The sequence below is a fragment of the Pundamilia nyererei genome, unplaced genomic scaffold (assembly GCF_000239375.1).
Source record: "Pundamilia nyererei isolate P.nyererei 1_Seehausen unplaced genomic scaffold, PunNye1.0 scaffold00005, whole genome shotgun sequence".
Classification (NCBI taxonomy): domain Eukaryota; kingdom Metazoa; phylum Chordata; class Actinopteri; order Cichliformes; family Cichlidae; genus Pundamilia; species Pundamilia nyererei.
This window is the reverse complement of record NW_005187406.1, coordinates 1,536,114-1,551,517: the sequence shown is the minus strand read 5'-3', so window position 1 is coordinate 1,551,517 and position 15,404 is coordinate 1,536,114. Positions and strand designations below refer to the sequence as shown.

The 15,404-nt window shown below is 42.6% G+C and overlaps 1 protein-coding gene across 1 annotated transcript; it reads left to right on the top strand.

The window, feature by feature from the left end:
* The first annotated feature begins 382 nt into the window (after positions 1-382).
* Positions 383-15,402, top strand: tecpr1a (tectonin beta-propeller repeat containing 1a). Its single transcript, XM_005721702.1, has 24 exons — positions 383-587; positions 3,129-3,368; positions 3,892-4,074; positions 4,159-4,281; positions 4,371-4,490; positions 4,772-4,946; positions 5,028-5,128; positions 5,596-5,697; positions 5,824-5,972; positions 6,061-6,656; positions 6,816-6,961; positions 7,047-7,202; positions 7,373-7,522; positions 7,661-7,818; positions 7,917-8,147; positions 10,202-10,298; positions 10,501-10,580; positions 10,700-10,756; positions 11,018-11,192; positions 11,814-11,949; positions 12,090-12,182; positions 12,327-12,433; positions 12,650-12,769; positions 13,863-15,402. The coding sequence occupies exons 2-24, from the start codon at positions 3,144-3,146 to the stop codon at positions 14,004-14,006; spliced, it is 3,624 nt and encodes a 1,207-aa protein (XP_005721759.1). The 5' UTR covers positions 383-587; positions 3,129-3,143; the 3' UTR covers positions 14,007-15,402.
* The last annotated feature ends 2 nt before the right edge of the window (positions 15,403-15,404 follow it).

Here is a 15,404-nt window from a genome sequence, read left to right as displayed (position 1 = left end):
CCCATCACACTGCCATAATGAAACATGCTTTTCTTCCGAGTACCTTGCCACTGTGTTGACCGATAGTCTTTTTTTTTTTTCAATAAAACATAAAGCCTGAATGTTCATTTTCTGTTGTCTTCTCGCTAATTTAACTGTCTGTTAGCTGAAATGAAAGAAAGTGATTATAATCGTAACTTAAGGACTGGAGTGAAAACAAGTGAAAAGGCAGCCAATGCCCAAAGAAAGACTGGAGAACTATTGCTCAATTAAGTCTGGCTCCTTAGAAGCAAAATATAAATACAAGAGAGCTCGGGATATTTGCACAGTACTACTCCTGAACAGCCTGAACATGAATTATAGCTTTACAGCGCCCTCTGCTGCTTGTCTGCTAAACAGCACCTCTACAAGCGCCTGCTGCCACGGAAACTGCCAGTGGGAACAGAAGTAACAGCACTTCCTGTTTCAAACTGAATCATTTCTGCCGTGAGTGAGCAGCTACGGCACACAGAATGACTCGGACAGCTTACGATCCTTCTCCACTGGATGAATGAACAGCTGTGACTTCTCACCACCGCCGACAGCCGCTTTATGAGAGGAGGCTCAAGGTTGGCTGCTTGAACTCTTTCAGTTTGCTATTTCTATCCGGCTAAGCCCGTAAGCCTGTACCAAAACAAACTGAGCATCGTTAAATCATAGAGTTGGCTTTACTGCACACCTTCGTTTGGGGGCATTTCGTTTCACATGTCCCTCTCCTGTCAGTCGCCTCTACAGAAAATAGTCCAATATTTCAAGCTAATCTTACACCGTTGCTAATAGGCAGCTACGTACTTTATTACTTGGTAGTAAGCCTCACGGGTGAACAAGCGCAGTCGCTTCAAACGTGTGTGTGTGTGATATCTTTATGTATTTTATTGTTACCATCAACCTGGTGTGTGCTGCATGTACAGCTGTGAGTGACAGGATACGCCTTGTAGCAGCAGCAGCGTCCCTACTTGTTACGAGATGCTGTGAAACAGTTGACTGCCACTTAGCTAGCCCAGAGCCCACTCTGTCATCTGTGTACATTTCACATACAAGCTTGGTTATTACAAATGCCACACGTATAGTGTGTTAAATGTGGGTCAGCAAATTGCGCTGAGAAGACATCGAGCAACGCAGTGCAAAGGTCATCGCCACTACAGCGCATGATCCAAACAACTAGTTTACAGATGGGTAAACAACTGTTCTCTAAGGAGGCCATTTGGCCCTTATCTCCCTATTTTCCACACACACTTTGTTCATATTTGTGTATAATTGTAGCCTGCTTTTTCCTTCTGTACTGTTGGTGGGTTATGTCTTCAGGCTCCTGCTCATTTTAAATTGTGTACTATGCTTTGCTTGATATGCAGTGGTCATGAAAAATATATTTATATTAATCAAGCATGACATTCTGACCACTGACAGGTGAAGTGAATAACTCTGATTATCTCTTCATTATGGCACCTGTTAGTGGGTGGGTATGCTAGGGAGCAAGTGAACATTTTGTCCTCATAGTTGACATTTTAGAAGCAATAAAAATGGGGAAGCAAACAAACAAAATCGAGTCCGTCACAGTTTGTTGCATATGGGGCTCCATAGCTGCAGACCAGTCAGGGTGCCCATGCTGACCCCTGTCTACGGCTGAAAGCACCACCAGTTAGCATGTGAGCCACAAAAGATGTGCCTAATCTGATGAATCATGTTTATTTGATATCATGTGGACGGCCAGGTGCATGTGGGTGTTTTGCTGGGGAACACCTGATACGACGATGGACTATGGGAAGAAGGCAAGCCGGCTAAGGCAGTGTGATGCTTTGAGAAATGTTCTGCTGGGCAACATTGGGTCCATGTGGATGTTACTTTGACACATAACGCATATCTAAGCATTGTTATAGACCACGTACATGCTTTCATGGAAACAGCAGGATAATGCGAGAGGCCTGAGTACAGAAAACATTCAAAAATTGAGACAGATAAATAATAAAAGACATGATCGCATATTAAGAAAAAGATATGCAAAAGTAGTTGCAGATAGACAGATGCAACCATTTAAAATATTCCACTGAAATCAGAGAGTACAGCTGCATTTTTAAATTTCTTTGTAGCTCTTTCCATTATTTATCAGCAGTGAAGTATTTCAATCCAGGTTTTCTAAGTTCAGGCTGATCAGGAGGTACAGCTAATGTTAAAATGTCCCATGAACTGACATTGTAAGTACTGGTTTAAATTCAATCAAGGAGCAATGGTAAGCTAAGGGAATCTTGGGAGCAGAGCCTTGTAAACAAACATCATACATTGCTGCTCTCTGCGATTTGCTAGGGAACACCATCCCACTTTTTCATATAAGATATAGTGTTGGGTAAGAAAATAATCACTTGTGATAAAATCATAATGCACTGCGATACAGTGAGGGGAGATTGGTGGGGGAGGCAGATGGACCGGTATAGTGTCTGCAGTATTGTAGAATCACTGTATCCATCTGTTGTGATAAAGAGACTGTTTACTGTGAAAGCAAAACTGTCAGTTTTTACTGGCTGATCGATGTTCCTGCTTTTATTTATAGTCACGTATGGTTTGGAGTGACTGAAAAAATGAGATTGCAGATAGAAGCAGCTGAAACGTGTTTCCTCCAAAGTGTTTCTGGGCTCAGCTTTAGAGAAAGTGTCAGGAACTCACTCATTTACAAGGGGATTTAAGGTGTTTTAACCATCTGACTAGGATGGTGTTTCACACATGTCTAAAAGGGAGGGACAAATCCCATGCTGGCATCGGAACACCATGGTGTCTCCCAAGAGAGCTAGAGGAGACGGCCAGGAAGTGGGAGTTCTAGACTGCCGGCTCCACGTACAAATCCACGCATGGACCAACTGTGAAGGATTCAAATTGAGTTTTTACTGATCTGCTTAAAGTGTGTAACCCTATCTCTGAGCCAATTTCGCTTATTTTTGCCATGTCCAAAACATTTTTATGAGGCCCAGTGTTTTTAAACACATACTTCAGCATATTTACACAGCAGCTGATGCCAAATGTTGTGGTACACGTCCCAGTGTTTTAGCCATTCATTCTGGGAAATTGTACAACGTAATTTCAAAGCTACATTATCAGCATTAACCCATTTTCTTCGTCAGGTTCCAGGTGCAGCCATGCCCGTCTCACTGCTGTGGGCTGTGGACGTCTACGGGCGGGTCTACGGCCTGTCCACGGCGGGGCAGCAGTGGGATCAGTGCCGCGATGCCCAGATGGAGTTCAAGCGGGTCACGGCGGCACAGCAGTGCTGCTGGGGCATCGCCTGCGACAACAACATCTACCTGAACGTTCACGCTTCCGACCTGTCCATCCGCTACCAAGAGGAGACCTATGAAAATCAAGTGGGTCTCTGTGACTAGTCGGGGGCTGTCATTCTTTAATGACTGTAATTACATTAAAATAAGTTCTTGTAAAAGCCAAGAAATATGTAATAAGGAACCCACATTATTTGTCTGTCTTTAAGCAAGTTTGTAATACATTTTCTTTTTATTATTATTGCACAAGTAAAATTGAAAGTTAAAGTTCCCCATTATATGTTCAGCATCCTCATATGGCAGAGTCCCACTTCTCTGTTGCTAAATCCACAAGCCATTAGGCTACGTGCTTTAACAAGTGAACCTTAGAAGCATCCTAAACCAGTTTTTAATGGGAAAAAATTCTCACAGTGCAAGATCACGAAACCTTTTTTTAACACTGCTCTTTCAGATTATCCCCATTAGGTCGACACTCAGTCATTTTCATTCTTGTGGCTACATCTTCATGGGCTATCTCACTAAAAGTGCTCTTGTTTTCCCTTAATATGAAATAAAAGGCAACACCACCGGCTTTAACGCAGTTCACTTTCTCTGCCCAACTTTTTGTCAGCGTTGGAATCCCGTAGACGGTTTTTCTGAACGTTTGCTGCCAAGCGACCGCTGGCAGTGGAGCGACGTCACAGGTCTGCAGCACCAACCTCTGGACAGCTTCCAGCTGCCCTCCAGCAGCTGGGAGTGGGAGGGTGACTGGTATGTGGATGAAAACTTTGAGGGAGAGCCCACAGAGAAAGGGGTGAGTTTAAAAAATGCGTGTCTGCTTCAGTTACTGCCCTTTTTTCCTTTCTCTGGTGTGACCTGTTCAGATGTTTGTTTCCAGGGATGGACCTATGCCATCGATTTCCCTGCCACCTATACTAAAGACAAGAAGTGGAACTCCTGTGTCCGTCGCAGGCGATGGCTCCGCTACAGGAAGTACAAAGCAATGGACACCTGGGCTAAGGTGGGTGTTACTGCATAACATATGCATGTAATGAGTGCTGATGGGTGAATGCGCGTATTAAGTTCTTGTTTTCCTTGTGTGCATGGCAGATCCCCTCACAGCACACAACTCTACCAGATCCCTTCAGCGACATCAGCTGTGGAGGTTGGGAGATTAGTGAGGAACCCAGGGGCCGTCTGTGTCTGTGGGCTGTATCCCTGCAGGGCAAGGTATAGATTATATATACAGGGCAGCGCCTACCTTGTTTTAGGTGTCATTGGCAATGTTATTATGCTGCTATATGCTCAGATTGAGAATTTCTTGACTGTTGAAGTAATTCGTGTTTATTAACTGTGTATGCTTCAAATCATTTGCTATTAAAAGCAGAGTTAGACGTTAGCAGCATGGTAACTACTTTAAAATGATCCTGTCTCACACATACATTCGTGTCACACCAAAATTGTTTGATACCAGCTCTTAATTTTCGGAATCTGTCTTTGTCTCTGTTCAGGTGTGGTTTAGAGAGGGAATCTATCACCATAATCCTGAGGGCGCTTCATGGGAGGAGGTGCTTCTACCTGGAGAGGTGGTCCAGATCAGCTGTGGCCCAGCAGACCTGGTCTGGGCTGTGCTCTGGGAGGGGCAGCTCATTGTCAGGGAGGGCATAAGCAGAGACTGCCCTAAAGGTACAGATAGGCTCACTGATGGGAGGGTGACGTGGTGTTTCTGAGTGAATGTGTTGAGAATTAATATTTCCTGCAATCCAGGTGCCTCTTGGGCAATAGTGGAGTCTCCCAGCTCCGATGTGGGAGCTACACACGTAGCCGTGGGAAACAACGTGGTCTGGGTTGTGACGAAGGACAATAAAGTAAGAAAGTGCTGCAATCACGTAAAAAAAATCTGCTTTTAATCAGTGGAAGTACTTCCAAGATTTAGCATTTTCCTGTGTCAGTGGCTAATTCTGTTGGTCAGTTTGCACTAGCTGACTGTGCAAAGATGGCAGTGTGACCAAGCTAAAGCTTTCAAATGTTTCACTTATTTATTTATAATGAAGATTTCTTTCTTTCCTCAGCTCAGTAAATGGAGCATAAAGACCAACAAATGCAAAGTAAAAGAACAGAAACAGATATTAGGAGCTGCTCTGCCAATCTTTTACTTTAATAATCTGTGTTGGCACTTCACAGTTCACTCCTAATTTCAACACTGTGACTGACACAACATGAAAAATGTCTAAACATAGTTAAACAGGCTTGTAACAGCTTGTTGTTAAAACTGCAGGGATTAAACCTGCGATGTCTTCAGAATACCTCTCACTCTACACTCCTGCTTTACCAGGTGTGGTTCAGGCGTGGCGTGAATTCTCATAACCCGTGTGGCTCCGGCTGGATCAGCATGGTTGGAGAAATGATCATGATCAACGTAGGACAGAACGACCAGGTGATTCAGTGTGTCCTCAGTGTAACTGCTGGGAATCTTATAAGGACTGCTACATGGCTTTATTACTGCATGTTTGCAAGTGATGCAGTCATGCTGAGGTTTTCTGAAAGTTGCTGGTGTTCATAGGTGTGGGCTATCAGCTCTGAGGACCGAGCTGTGTACTTCAGACAAGGCGTGACCTCAAGTGAGCTGAGTGGGAAAACTTGGAAGGCTATTACCGTTCCCCGAGACGGAGACCGATCCCACTCTAGCGCCAGCGCAAACAGCCTGCAGAGGTGGATGCGCCTCAGAGGACACACACTCTAGTTAGCTTTTTAAAAATGTAATATTAAAGTTAATTCTCTCTCTGTCTGTGTTTCTCAGTGCCGGATGTTTTTTCTGTGGTGAGGTGCGTGCTCCGTCAGTAGCAAGTGATGCAGAATCAGACCTAGAGAAAGGATCTGCAGATGGGCCCGGTTGCCTGGTCACCTCCACCTCCCCGGATACCTTTGTGGACGCCCCATCTGACCCGCCCACTGACACTCCCAAACCCCGTATCCCCAAGGTCACCAGCGACAGCTTCATCTCTGAACTCGTCTCCGATCGAGAATCGGGGAAGACCTCGAGAGATGTTGGAAAAGCCACTCCCTCTGTCCTAGAGGAGGACACCATCTCACACGAAGGAGATGCCAAAGCCCCCTGCGCTGGTGTTGCTCTCTCTCCTAGCCAGTCTGGCAGCCCTCTTGATACCCAGTGGAGTAATGTGGATCTGGAGGAGGCACAGAGCCAGCAGGCTCAAACTGGAGCAGTGCTGGACTCAGCTGACACCTGCAGCTTGTCCTCAGTAGCCACTTACACCCTTGCCATGGAGGATCCTTATGGTGGAGACGAGCACCCTCTGTGGGCCTGGGTCAGTGGAGGAGGCTGCTCTGTGGACAGTCACTCCCAGCTCAGCTGGTTTAACTCTGTGAACACTGCATGTGAGTTCAGTGAGCTAACTCACCGGTGATTGAACGTTTAGATTTTTATGTAACTTTAAGTAACATGTAACTTGTATAAAAGGATGATAAGTCAGTGCTTATGCTCAGTTTCAATGAAGCAGCATTGATGTCATTATTTTTGTCTTTTTATTCATCCAGCCTTAGTCCAGTCAGTCCAGTCCATGAGTTTGTCAGTCAGTCCAGCCCAGACGGCAGCTTGGCGAAAACAAATCTTTGAGCAACTCAGCGAGCGGACCAGGAGAGAGATTGATAATTTCAAACATTATGAACAAGCCATAGAACAGGTACCTTGTCAACCATGCACTTTACCACCCGTTTCTTTCATTAGCATGTCATTTGATTCGTTCACTTGATGCAATCCTGTTGCAGTCTGTGTGGGTGAAGAAGGGAAGCATGCAGTGGTGGAGAGACTGGAAGCCACATAAGTGGATAGATGTTCATTTTGCCTTGGAGCAGTTCTCAGGACCGGAGGGCAACAAGGACGGCATCCTGTTCATCTATTACAACTATTATGAGGAAAAGAAGGTTAGACGGAAGTGTGCGTTTGTTTAGTAAAAAAGTGTCTTCCTTAAGTTTCATGTGTTAACTTTTCTTTGATTATCATTTACCGCTGGCTGCGACATAACACCAAAGCAGACTGGCTTACTGAAGGCTTACTGTATATTTCAACTTCTCTTTGCTAACACTTCTTTCAGTACCTTCATGCCTTTATCAATGAAGTTACCATCCTGGTTCCTGTGCTAAATGACTCCAAACACACTTTTGCCATCTATACTCCTGAGCGGACCAAACAGAGGTGGCCTATTCGATTAGCGGCTGCCACAGAGCTGGAAATGCATGATTGGGTGGGTATGGAAAGAAAAAATAGCACAGTGGAAAGTAATAATGTAATACTATGCAGCATTTATTCATGTATATCATCTAAAAATGTCATTTGTTTCTCCATCTTTGCCTCCCTCCGCCTGCTCTGTCCTGCTCTTCAGCTGGCATTGTTGAGTGTGTCATGCTGTGACTCAAGGGGGATCCAGGGTCCTCCCGCCAAACAGGCCATCTGGTCCATTACCTGTAAAGGGGACATCTTTGTCAGTGAGCCCTCACCTGGCCTAGAGGCCGTGCCTTACCCGACACCCTGCGACCAGATGTAAGAATGAGCTGCACGTCACTAGACTGATGGCTTTAACCTTCTAATATATGACTTTCTATTCTAACCACTTTGCTTTATTTCTTTCCTCTCTGCAGGTTCTGGCGGCAGGTTGGAGGCCATCTGCATATAGTGGAGTGTAACAGTGTTGGGATAGTGTGGGGGATCGGCTTTGACCACACAGCCTGGATCTACACCGGGGGCTACGGAGGAGGGTTCTTCCAGGGATTGGCAAGCAGCACAGATAATATTTACACCCAGACGGACGTTAAGAGCGTTTACATTTATGAGAATCAGCGGTGGAACCCCGTTACTGGCTACACCAACAGGTACTGTGCAAGAGTGGAGCTTCTGTCGCTTTATTGTTGGAAAGTGTTGTCAGAATATATGCGATAATTTGTTTTGTAGAGTTAATTCTGCTATGTCAAGGACACAGAAATATCCAGTCTAATACCTAGCTGTACAATATGTCCACTGTGTAACACAAAGTCAGTTAAACTCCAGGGATACCAATCTGTCCTTTTAGGAACCATAAGAATTAATTTAATCTAAGCTGGTGCAAGTACAGGAGCAGGTGCACCGGAGAAGCAACAGTTCAATTCACTTGTATTTATGTAGCACAAATTCACATCAACAGTCACCTCAAGATGGTTTATTTTATATGGTAAAAACCCTACAGTAATACAGAGATAACCCCAACAATCCCACAACCCCCTATAAGTAATCACTTGGTGACAATGGGAAGGAAAAACTCCCTTTTAACAGGAAGAAACCTCCAGCAGAATCAAGTTCAGGGAGAGGCGGCCGTTCCCATGACCATTTGGGGGGTGAGCGGAGGGAGACGGGACAAAATAATTTAATGATTACTAATGGTTAAATGCAATCGAATATAAACACAAAGAGGTAAGTGAAGAAGAAATACTCACCCACTACAGCCTATTGCAACTAAGTTATGGTTCAGGCTTAACTATAAGCTTTACCTAAAAGGAACGTTTTAAGCCTGATCTTGAAAATAGAGAGGGTGTCTGTCTCCCAAATCCAAACTGGGACCTGGTTGCACAGAAGAGGGGCCTGAAAGCTTACTTGAAAACTCAAGTAAGCCAGCAGTCTCAGAGTGATGTGCTCTGTTAGGATACTGTGAAGTCTCTAAGATCGGAATTTTAGAAAAGGATTTTAAGAGGGAGCCAATGAAGAGAAGCCAGTACGAGAGAAATATATTCTAACTGCTTCCTGTCAGTGCTCTCGCTGCAGCATTCAGCTGAAGGCTTTTCACCGAGATTTCAGAGAAACATGATAATAATGAATTACGATAGTCCAACCTAGAGGAAATAAATGCATGAAATAATTTTTTAGCATCACTCGAAACAGGATGTTTGTAATTTTAGTGATTGCACAAATGTATGAAGGCAGTTCTACATATTTGTTTTATGTGATCACTCCTGACTGAATTTACTCTAGTTTTGCTTTTTGGCATTTACATTGCACCGGTAGTACAGCTTGTCTAACATAGTACACGCATAAGTAAAATTGCAAGAATGTTTTGAGAGAGACAGAGCGTCAACCCAACAGCAGGACCGGTATTTGCTCCTTTGTGCATGGAGAAAAAGGAGCCCTACAAAAATACTTCTAATAGGCATGTTCATGTTTCTGAGCAAAATTGCCCAAAACAGACTCTGTGACGGTTTCATCCTTTAGTGGGACCTGTGCTCATACCAGTCCTGCTTCTGTGTTGATGCTCTTTTAGGGCCCTATCCAGCACTCCTCCTGTAACAGCCCATCTCCTGTTATCTCCTCTGCACTCAGACAAATATAACTGTAAAGAGGGGAAATTTTCACATGTAATAAATGTAATAGATCTCATACATTTGTTAAAGCTGCAGTAGGTAGGTGTCATTTTTTTAGTCTCTCCCTGCCAACACCAGCAGGTGCAGGTGTTTCACTAAAAATAAGTTAATCGAGAATTTCTGATCCCATTCTCTTCCACTTTAACTGTTACAACAGTGGATTTTAATTGTTTTTTTTTTTTTACATTAATATATGTGTGATTCCTATTTTATTTTTGTATTTTGGGGGGAGACGGAGCCCAGAAATGAAACAGGATCCTAGTTTCCACAAAGACCAGCTGATGAACAGTGTACTGAAAGGTTGCCTAGCTACACCAAAAACCAACATCTCATCAAGTCCATTGAAGATTTCTTTATTATTATTATTATTATTATTATTCTTACATAAACCGAGCAATTGTGGAAACATTTAAAACTTTGCCATTGCACAATGATGTGACAAATAGACAACATATTTTAACAGTCATTTCAGCTGAATCACATGTTGTTTTGATTTGTGTGTGTTTTCTGTCATTGAACGTTGCTATTCTTTCTTTTAGAGGCTTACCAACAGACCGCTACATGTGGAGTGATGCTTCAGGGCTACACGAGTGCACCAAAGCAAATACAAAACCTCCCTCCCCTCAGTGGACATGGGTAGGCAAACACACCCACAGTGGGAGATTCCCCGTGTTGATCTGTAACCTTCTCTGTGATAATTACAGTAGCTGCTATTCTTGCCTTCTAACCATTAGTTTGAAAAATACTACTATCTTTTCTTAAATATATCACAGATAAGGGGTGTGGCCAGATCTGCAGGTGCGTTGAGTGTTTCACTTCCCCTGTTTGCTGTTTTCAGGTGTCAGAATGGGCTATCGACTACAGCGTGTCTGGCGGGACGGACAGAGAAGGCTGGCAGTATGCAGCTGATTTTCCAGCGTAGGTTTCATATGCTGTTCCTGAAACCCCACCTGCTGCTTCACTTGGTTCAAACTATGATCTTGATTTATTTATCTTTCCTTTAATTCATTCTTTCGCTTCCCCATGTGTCTGTGCAGGTCATATCATGGCTATAAAACGATGAAGGACTTTGTGCGTCGTAGGCGATGGACAAGGTACTATAAAAAGCATTGGTCTGTGCACTATTTATTCAGCAGGTACACAGCACTCTGAAAGTTGCCATCCCTGTGTTTGTTTTTTAATCAGACTGGGACAAATGGGCCATAATCAGCACAATATATTATGGTGTTAATCATATAACGTTTGTTACTGTAGAATTTTAAATTCTGGAGAGAATCTGAAATAATGTGCAGGAAGGTATTTAACTGAAGAGATTTGTTGTCAAGGACACCTGTTTATTTGGCCTTAATGCGCAGGAAGTGTAAACTGACCACTACAGGACCTTGGCAAGAAGTTCCCCCCATCGCACTAAGTGATGTGACCATCCTGCCATGTGCAGCTCAGAGCACCGTGGACATGGTTCCTGTGTGGGCGATCAGTAACAAGGGCGACGTGCTTTGCCGACTGGGAGTCACCGCCCTGACGCCTGCTGTGAGTCATTAATAATATGCAAGCGGACACCAAATGAACTGGTTTAACATCTTTGGAGAGCAACCATTAAAGCTTATTGTCATTTTTTCCGCTTGCATAACAAATGCACGCAAAGTACAGAGAGGTGCATTAGCACGTTGTCACTTATTTTTACTGTGGAGGTTCTTTTAGTTCTAATGTGGGCTTCTAGTGTGGAGAGTTTGAGAGATATTTGCATTTATTTCAAATACAACCACTTCAGTCAAAAGAAGATTGTAATTTCTATCAGCAGGGCATTAATGACAAGAAATATGATATGGTGATAATGATGACTGACTAAGTCAGACGTTCCATGAATAGGAGCTGGTTGTGGGTTGAAAAGCGGCTTGCAGCATGCAGATTTGCCAGAGTTAGGGTAGCTATATTTGGCTTAATTTCTCATTTGGAGAAAGATAATTATTGTATTATTTTATGCTAAATTTATTAGTGCTTCTAAAGACAAAAAAAGAAGGAAAAAAAAAAGAAATGATGTTTATCAATGGACCAAAAACCTCCAAAGTTTCTTTTATTTCTGTTTATGAACATCTGAATATGGAGAAGCAGGTTTTTGAGAGGCAGTGCTTTCTCTGTCTGCTCTCTCAGGGATCTTCATGGCTCCACGTGGGAACAGACCAGCCTTTCAAGTCCATCTCCATTGGGGCTGCCAGCCAGGTGTGGGCTATTGCCAGGGACGGATCTGCCTTCTACAGGGGATCTGTGTCACCACAGAACCCGGCAGGTCAGTGGGGAAAAAATGAAAACTGAAAGTGAAGGCTGAAATTTTTAATTGCATTTGTCATGTCTGCATATTGAAATAAAATTTACTCAAGCAGATGCATTTTACCTGTGTTTTATGTGTGCGGGTGTCTCCCTCTGCAGGAGATTGTTGGTACCACATCCCATCTCCAGCCAAACAGAAGCTGAAGCAGGTATCTGTGGGAAGAACATCGGTCTACACTGTAGATGAGAACGGTAAAGCACAAAACGCAGCACAGATTTTTATTTACAGCTTAGGTTTATAAGTTACTTTTATAGATGAATGATGTAGTGTGTTCTGTTTATAGTTCCTGGTATGTATTTTTACGAGATGTCTGATGTGGGTGTTTTTCTATCAAGGTAACCTGTGGTACCGACAGGGTGTGACCCCCAGCTACCCTCAGGGCTCCTCCTGGGAACACGTATCTAACAATGTCCGCAAAGTCTCTGTAGGCCCTCTGGACCAGGTAGGACATTATGGCACCACCTTCATCCATTTCATCCTTAAAAGCTGAATGCAGTTAACAGATTTCACCTCACATATTTATAGGCATGGAGGTTCAGACTTCTTGTCTTTCTAATTTGTGGCGCTTGTAATGTAAAAGTGATTCAGTTCAGGGAACACGTACCACACCGCGTGTTTATTTGTGGGTGATTTTGTTGCTTTTGTTTTGGGGCTGCAGGTATGGATCATAGCAGACAAGGTGCAGGGCAGCCACAGTCTAAGCTGCGGGACGGTGTGCCATCGACTCGCAGTCCAACCCATGCAGCCCAAAGGACAGTCCTGGGACTATGGCATTGGGGTAAAGAAACCGAACAGTATGACTGTAAAATAACAGTTTCTGAACAGTTTCTAACTTCTATGCTAGTTTCATTTTAGTGGAGAGAAAGAATATCAACCAAAAACACATGATCTCGATTTATTTATCAAGATCCTCAGTGTGCTGAAGTCGTCATGTACCCTTTGCAGAAAAACAGCTCCAATATGAAAGCAATTCAGTTTCCATCCAGGTGATCAGGAGTATTTGCGATTGACTGGACTGATTGTAATCTGTAATCTTAGTTCAGTCAGTGATTTGCAAATCAATTTATAACATTTAACGTAATATGATTTTTCTGGATTTTTGGTTGATATATATCTCTTTCCAGTAAAGTAAAACTACCATAACAAATTAGAAACTACTTGTTTCTTTGTGAGTGAGCAAACTTATTCAACATGAGGTCCAATAATTTCCTCTACTGTGTATGTGTCATGAGTGAATTATCACCATTTTTTTTACTGATCCTGTCCTTCCCGAAATGCAACAAAATAAAGGCATATTGTTATCACAGTAATGCAGCATTTTATTGGTAGTTGTTGATATTTTGAGCACTGCAGTCTCCAGCAGATATATTTATACATCACATTTTCCCACAGACTGTTATCTGCTCTATCTGTCTCCTTGTTTTTTAATGCTAAAAAGCATCATCAAGCATCCTGTGCAGCTTGTTCAAGTAAAGTAAACGCTGCACATAATCTGGGGTGTGTTCAACATGCTAATTGTAATATTATTTTCTTTTGGCTTGTTTATTTTTTTCATTAAAAAAAGAGGGGTCACATTTTATATGTGCAGTTTTTATGGGGGATTTTTTTAAATATGAGTTGGATGGGAGGTGTTGAAAACTACAATTACCAACACAAAGTATATCAAGCTTATTGCCGTTTGAAAAAAACAACAACAGTAGAGTAAATATTAGTTGCTGGAACACTTCAGTCTTCATGTGCAAACTGCAGTAGAACAACAACAGAAAGGTGTGGCTCCCAGTTTTCAAGGCTTTGTTTAGTGCTTATAGACAGATGGTAAACAAGCTTATCCTCAGTAATAATAATTATCACCCCTGTGTCACTGTTTTTAGGGTGGATGGGACCATATCACAGTGAGAGGGAACTCTGTAGAACCGCCCCACATCCGTTTTCCCTCTCTAACAGACACGTCATCCCCTCGGAGCCTGCTGGAAGTCAGGAACACGGAGGTCGACAGCAGTACTTCAGGATGTTAGACAAACACAAATTTGTGCACACAAACTGTATAAAAAGAAACAAAACTCAGATTACCTTTGTAGTATTTTTTTAAAGCACAGCTTATTTTAACACTGGAATAGCAAGGTGATCCTTAAATCCTGAGGTTGGAGTTTTCACACCTTGTGAGCCGGTGAAACAGAGCAATGGATCTCAGACAATCAGAGCCATCTCTGATGACAAACATGCTTATCTGATCTGTCCCTGTGTTGTTTTTCATTTGTACTAGGCATTCATGTGATGGTCACGGCATTTTTGTGTCTGTTTCTGTAAGTGCGGTTAGTCTTTTGCCATTGAACTTAGTGGTCTTAATTCATTTTTGTCCTTATTTATTAATCAGGATGTGATGTTCATGATATGTGTGGTTTTTGTGTATAGATTACCACAACAAGTTAAGGTTAAGATGGTAGGGGGGGTTTATATGAAAGATGTATATTTTTTAAAATGTGCTTGAATTGTAGTTGAATAGTTGCTGGACCACCAGCTTCAGAATGAGTGTTATTTTGCATTTTATCCGGTGAGCAACAAGTCAATAGGGCCAGTTAATCTGAAGTTTTATCTTTGTTTACTTGTCTGCTCCTTTTGTCTGCTGATCTGGCACAGCATCTGCACTACTGAATACTTTTATGTGCATCTATGTGTCATCATTTGGATTCTGAAGACAAGAATTGGGGTGATTATTGCATGTAAAAAGTCAGCTTGTGAGGTAAACTGAACCCACTGTTAGCTGAATGACACTGGCTGAGAGAATTGTAAAAATACACTCCAAAACACGCTGTGTAATTAGCATTAGTCACTTCTAATCAGTCAAGTATTGTTTCTAGACAGATCGTAGAGATTTACCCATGGACTGCTATTTGGTGCCAGGATGTAGCAGCTGTTAGAACACCTACACTGGTTTAAACTTACACATGCCTTGTGCAAAGACTTCTGATGTTATTACCTAAAAAAAAAAATCTATCATTATCATGAAGCATGTACACTGGTGAATATTGTAAAAAAAAAAAAGAGGAAAATTACTGTAGTCTTATAGCTGAAACGCTCAAACGGAACCTTCCTCTTTCTCAGGAGTGCTGCATGCTGTTAACTTCCTTTGACATAATGGTTGTAGAATGACTGAGCAGTAAGGGGGGAAAAAACATAATCTTTTGTTGCAAGACTGCAAAATACTAGTATCTACTCAGTATAGTGGCAGTTGTTATATTACACGGACTACTAAACATCATGCATGGGCATCAGTTTATGTCAATAGCTGCTTAAATGCACCTTCGCTGTCTAAACCTGCTGAACTATTTGTAAATGTTGCAAGTGAGATCTCTATCTGTGAATACTGAACATTGTGTGTGGTCAAAAAAAGAAACAGTCTGTGTCAATAATAA